The 5,918-nt window shown below is 56.9% G+C and overlaps 1 protein-coding gene across 2 annotated transcripts; it reads right to left on the bottom strand.

Annotated features, from left to right (window-relative positions):
• Positions 1–2,298: 2,298 nt before the first annotated feature.
• On the bottom strand, positions 2,299–4,357 carry LOC113203471 (endocuticle structural glycoprotein SgAbd-1-like). 2 transcript variants are annotated; one of them, XM_052272076.1, is made up of 4 exons: positions 4,246–4,357; positions 3,076–3,411; positions 2,794–2,924; positions 2,299–2,687 (listed from the first exon to the last, which is right to left on the bottom strand). In XM_052272076.1, the coding sequence occupies exons 1-4, from the start codon at positions 4,255–4,257 to the stop codon at positions 2,471–2,473; spliced, it is 696 nt and encodes a 231-aa protein (XP_052128036.1). In that variant the 5' UTR covers positions 4,258–4,357; the 3' UTR covers positions 2,299–2,470. The 2 variants fall into 2 exon arrangements, with proteins under 2 accessions (XP_052128036.1, XP_026273967.1); XM_026418182.2 differs by lacking the exon at positions 4,246–4,357 and adding an exon at positions 3,633–3,799.
• Positions 4,358–5,918: the final 1,561 nt, after the last annotated feature.

Here is a 5,918-nt window from a genome sequence, read left to right as displayed (position 1 = left end):
GGGGGGGGCGGTAGATAAATAACGTGAGCGAGGGAAACAGGGACGGGCAAGGTGATGAGAACCAGCCATCTAGCCATGCAGGAAGGGGGGTCTCTGGCGAGAGGGAAATAGAACAGGAAGAAGTTTCGAATGGAAACACGATGTCGTCGGAGAGTGAGAGAGGCTGCTATTTTGTCAGAGGAGACTGAAGAGTCCTCTGCGTCGCGTTGTTATGATTCTTCAATAATTTCAGTTTACACGGGATTGCAATGGTTGATAGCTCAAATAAAGGAGATGCTCTTCTAACGAAACAAACCTGTTGCAAGCATGCCATTTTCATTTTTAAAAACATTTAACAGTTAACTGCTTTATTGAGTTGCGGAGTGATCGAATCCAACGTGTCTCTCACTGAAAGGGGACTCACCTCGCATGTCGTGGGGGGTAAGGATCCACTCGCACCTGCTCGGCACCTGCTGCACGCTGGGGTGTTGACTGACTGAGGCGCGCCCGGGCAGCGCGTCCCGTCCCGGCCCGGCCCGCCAGCACCGCCCCGCCCGCCCGCCGCGCCCCGCAGCCTCCCACTCCGGACCATCGCCCCCCGCGCCCAGCTCCGCCCCGCCCGCCACGGCCCGCCACCCTCCCTGCCTTCATATTCTATTTGGGGGAGTTGGCCTAGTTTGCCCCTATCTGAAAATGGTAAATACACTAGAAAATTTGTGGAGTTAGATTTTTAAAAACATCAGATGGAACAGTAGTAACTAAATTTCCTGTTAAACACTAGAAAGTGTGCTACGTAGTGTGTTGATATCACTTTGCATGTGCACGCCAGTTGCACATGCACACTTTATTTATCAGTGTACTGATCGGTACGCAAAAGACTCTGAAGTGCACGCCCAGGTCCAGGTCCAGTTTAGTTCCGCTTGAACTGCAAAATAAAGTTCAACACCAATAGGTGGCAGAGGGAGAAAGAGGTGGGGGGGGGGTCAATTCCGTTGAGAGATTTCTCGCGCTTAATCACTATTTCAGTGACCGCCCTTGACTCTGCTGCGGTGAGCGTGCGGACTTCCTGCTGGGCCTGGAACTAGATCTCTGCCCTGGTGCCGGGAGACCGATGGAGAATCCGCCGGCGACTGACATTGAGCGGTGCGGCATCCCTGCCGCCAGCAACCTGCTCGACAACCCGAAGTGCGCGGTGACGCACTCGCAAGGACGCGGTGGGTCCCGGGCCCCCCAAGCTCCGAGGGCGGGTTTCTGTCCACGGCACACTCGCAGTAACGCGTTACCAGCGCTGGCGCGGCGCGGCCGGGAGCACCTCCTCGGCCGTTACGGCGAACAGGCCGTGGAGCGACTCAAGGACGTGAACCGACCGGGCCGGCCCAAGGAGGGGCAACAGCGCCGCGCAGCGCCCAGCCTGTCAACTTGTTTTCATTTTCACACACTCGGCCGTTTGACCGGCCCGCCTTTAGGCCCGCCCCCCGCGCGAGGAGCGCATCACGGGCGCTGGCTGTATTCGCAGTCCCGGGCGCGTTATCGACACGGCCGCGTCGTCGTTTCGTTTGGAAGCTGTCTGAGCGGAAATGTCAGACGGACCAGGCGGCGGGCGACCGCGCGGGTAACATCCTCCTCACTTCCACGGAGGTCAAACGGCAGAGAGTGTCGAATAACACGCGCGGGAAGAACACGGTGGTGCGGAAAGGGGGGCACTGTACCAGGTGGCTGATCAACCCCGCCCACTTCTGTAGTTGTACTGTACCGCACCAACCGCACGCACGAGTGCGGGCGGGCTTGCCTATCGCCCCTGCTCACGGCGCCTTACGGGCCGAGCGAGTAGGCAATCCGCCCCCACTCGTGCGTGCGGTACAGCACAAGTACAGAGGAGAGCAGGGTTAATCAGCCACCTGGTGCAATCAAACCAAACCAGGGCCCCAATTCGGTCATGTCGAACCAGGGTGTACCTGTTGCGCCAATAACGAATCAGTTGTTGTCGGGATGTGATTATAATGTCCGCGGCGGCCGTGTTTTTGCTGTGTCGGCCGCCCTCGCGGCGGACGCGTGTCCATCCCGGGCCGAACAATGAGCAGCAGCCGTCCTATGCCAAACGCCCACCGAGCGACGCGAAAACGAGAGTTGTTTCCCGCCTCCCGGCTTGCGTCGTCTGCATGCGCGTCAGCCGTTGCTCAACGGACTGGACCGCGGCCTGTGCGTATACCCTGAAATTACTGTAATTGTATCTGATCCAGAGCTTTTTGTTAAATCTTCAGAAGAGCTTCATCTCGTCTTCGAGGGGAAGATGAATGGTGAAAAGAAAAGGAAAGTGCGTTAAGATTTACGATAAGGGCTTTAATATTTTTTGGTTGCTAGAGTTGTGGCGTCCGCGGGGCTCTTCTAGCCGTGCCTGTCCGGACGGCAGACAGCCCGCTACGCTGCGCGCGTTAGATGTCGGGGTCGTCGTCATGTCGGGGGTGGCGGTCGTCTCCTGAGACTCGGCTCCTCACTTCTTGTAGACGGAGCTGGGGACGGACGGGGGCGTGGGCAGGTGGTCGCCAGCGGCGCGGAAGCCGAACTCGTCGGCCACCCAGTTGACGGAGTACTGCCTGCCGTCGGGGCCGGTGTACGAGTACGAGCCCTTCTTGGCGACGGCGGGGCCCTCGGAGCCGACGGTCAGGGCGCCCTCCTCAGTGTTGGTGATGCCGTTCTCGGTCTGGTAGCTGTGCAGAGAGAGGGGGAGGGGATATGTCGGAGTAAGTAGGGAGAGAGATGAAAGAATGTTGCGAGTTTCGCTGGGACGCTGAGGGTGCGGTATGAAGTACTCACTGCGCGCGGTAGGGTCCGCTGGGGTCGACCTCCTGGGTGTGCTTCAGGATGCGGTACTGGGGGCCGCTGAAGGAGGAGGCGTAAGAGCTGATGCCGTTCAGCTGGGGCTGGAAGGCAGTGGTGACCGGAGCCTGGGGAGGTAAAGACTCGACTGAGAAAAGACTGGTCTTCGCGGTGATCTCTGGGCGAGACTCACCGCGAGCCGTGCGCCGGGGCAGAGAAGCGACCGTTCACCACACAACGCACGTGTCAGCTGGGTTGCCTCCCTCTCGGCGCGCTTACCTGGTAGACGGATGGGGCGTTGTACACGAACGGGGTCTGCAGCAGCGCCTGGGGCTGCGCGTAGGCGGTGTTGACGACGGCGGGCTGCTCGTAGTACTCGCGGCGGTAGGCGGTGGCGGGCTGGAAGTACTGGGTGGCGGCCGGCTGGTAGAACTGTGTGTTGGCGGACTGGTAGTACTGGGCGCTGGCAGGCTGGGAGTACTTGGTGATGTAGGCGGCGCTGGGCTGCTGGTACTGGCTGCGGAAGGCGGTCGGCCTCTGCACCGTGCTGAAGTGGAACACGTTGTCGTGGTAGTCGGCGCGGGCGACGGCCGCCACCGCGAGCACACACAGAACCTGGAACGGTGATGGAACAGGTCCTAGTATTGCATCTTCCCGCAATATTGAACTAAATAGTTTTTACGGGAAGATATAAGATCTCGAAGCATTATTCCGAAGTAGGCAACCTCAAATTCGAAAGACATGATCTAATTCACTTCTTTCATGAGTTCCACATGGATAGGGCGAGTTATTCTAAAACACTCCTTGATCGACTTTCTAATTGTTAAGACACTCACGATCATCTTCATCTCTTCGACGGTTTCACACTGCACGACACTTCACAAAACACACGACACTCGCTCGAACTGGAGCTGGAGACGACTGTGACGACAAGCCGGCCCACCATCCTTTTTATAAGTGAAACATTCGATCTCCCGCCCCGGTGTGCGGTGGCGGTCCGAAAGCAAACAAACACAACAAAAAGTGCCGAGGATGAGCCGAGAGCCGCCCGTATGCCTTGTACGCGCACGCGTGCCCGACACCCGACGACGCCCCCCCACGACGCGCCCCCGCGCCCATGTCGGCCGCGAAACAGATCACACAAAAGTCGATCCTGAGCAGCACGTCGCCGTCCTCGTCGCTCCGCGCGGGGAAGCAACGGGGGAGAGAGTGAGAAGGACGGTGCGCATCAGCGGCGTTACATATTCGGCACGTTCACGGCCATGGTCAGTCGGGCCATTCCGCGTCTCTCCCACGCCCGCACGAGCGTCCACACTCACTTTCAGTAACGGTGACGGGTCGCCGCCTCCCTGCTCAGTTACTTTGTTCCGGCCGCTGGAAGTACGCCTCGTGCCGAGCGGGGTGGCAGCGGCATATGACGCCCCGTCATACCCTCTGGGGTGCACTCACCGGGAACCTCATGGCGTGTAGCTATGGTGGGTACTACCGGAGAGGTTGGCTGTTTGCTGTTGTGCGCGCAAGTCCCATGCTTCCCCGTTTTATAGAAGAGGTCTCGGCAGAATTCACCCGTCGGGGACCGTCAGCAGCAGCAGCCGGGCCATTTTTTTCCCTTCTTTCTCTATCTCTAATTAAAGTGTGCGGTGGTGTCCTTTTCTTCCGAGTTTATGTCCCTCCCTCAGGTGGCCCGCCGCCGCCGCGCCCGCGTTCTGGGAGGTGCCACAGGCCTCCCGGCACGAGATACACATATGCGGGCCACAGAGTGCGACAGTGACGTGCGTAGGTCCATCTTTGTCCATTCGCAACATTCCCAACGCAGCCGCTCGACCCATCCTCTCCAGCGACACGTCTCGCCGTGCGGACAAGCGACGCGGACGCAGCCGGAGATGAGATGAGCGGGCCACTCAGCTGACCTCCTGGTCGGGACACGGAGACTAAATCTTGATGCTCGCGCTCGTGCGCGCGCGCTAACTTATCACACCCACTGACAGAAATTTGCAAGCAGGACGCCAGCAGCATGGGTGAGGCCAGAGTGAGGCGCGGTGCCACATTTTTTGTGAGGATCCTCTTCCTTGTGCGAAATAACAAACTGAAATGTCAGTGGATCATCCAACCTATACCAATGTACCATGTACGTATTCAGGAGGTTTACGCCGCCTATGTGTGAGCCATTTTATTGGTATAAAGAAGATCGGATTGAACATCACAATAACTTCTTTCCGGAAATTGTCTGCAAAATCAATTGAAAACCAATTTCCGAAAAACAGTTGAAGCGTGTGTTACACCAGTCCTTATCCTAAAGAAACCAAACCCCAAACACACACGCACGGCATCGGAATTTGTCTCGCGAGAAGCTTGAAAGATCACCATTTTTGAGTGTCGGAAGTGTATTTAACGCGCAGCTGTGATATACGAGAACCAGTTTATTTATTTGCCATTGAGCCTGGTAAAATCATGAGGATTCTCTAAGGTATCGCACAGAAAGTGCGTTCACTTTCTCATGTTCATTTCGGCAAGTTACGGAAGCTCGGCGCCTGCGAGGTTGAGGTTGGGCCACCCCGCAGTACAAGCATGCACTGCAGGCAAGATATTGCCTATCTACCAGGCGCTATGAGACCTTGCCGATGCAGGACTTGTCAGGCTCGTGACGGCGAATGCCGGGTGTAATTTCTGCTGAATGATCCACAATGGTAGCATCATTAGGGTAAAACATGAAAGTTTCATGTCGGGCATTTTGTGGATACTGTGTCCGATACCGCGCCAGTGCAGGATGGGTAAAGCCACCTTTTTATAAGGGGAGAGAGTGGAAAGGTGATTCCAAAGGGCTAAGAAAATGAGTGAGCTTATTGGTAAAGCGGAAAGCAGTTAAACTTGTTTACGTTTCACATAATGCTTTTTGTTTATTTAATACTTTGGCAGTGTGTTCTCCGATTCGGAGAAAAATATCGGATGCACAGACGAATGTCGCCCTTAATGGAATCACAGTTGTCGGATCTACTTCTGAAGAAGTCTGCCCTCGTCGTCGTACTGCTCGCCGCTGGCCGCGTTCTCCTCCAGAGACCTGAGGATCTCGGCGGGGATTGGGGGAGGGGTGGGCAAGTGGTCGCCCACGGCCCTGAAGCCGT

Source organism: Frankliniella occidentalis, unplaced genomic scaffold (assembly GCF_000697945.3).
Source record: "Frankliniella occidentalis isolate FOCC.00 unplaced genomic scaffold, Focc_3.1 Scaffold185, whole genome shotgun sequence".
Classification (NCBI taxonomy): domain Eukaryota; kingdom Metazoa; phylum Arthropoda; class Insecta; order Thysanoptera; family Thripidae; genus Frankliniella; species Frankliniella occidentalis.
Note: the sequence above shows the minus strand (reverse complement) of the source record. Positions and strands in the feature narration are given on the sequence as shown.

Bases quoted from the DNA above. Each gene is read 5' to 3' on its own strand.
- LOC113203471 (XM_052272076.1), bottom strand. The intron at 2,925-3,075 runs GTAAGCGCGCCG...TTACCTCCCCAG, and splicing joins ACGCCCCATCCGTCTACCAG to GCTCCGGTCACCACTGCCTT. The intron at 2,688-2,793 runs GTGAGTACTTCA...CTCTCTGCACAG, and splicing joins AGCGGACCCTACCGCGCGCA to CTACCAGACCGAGAACGGCA.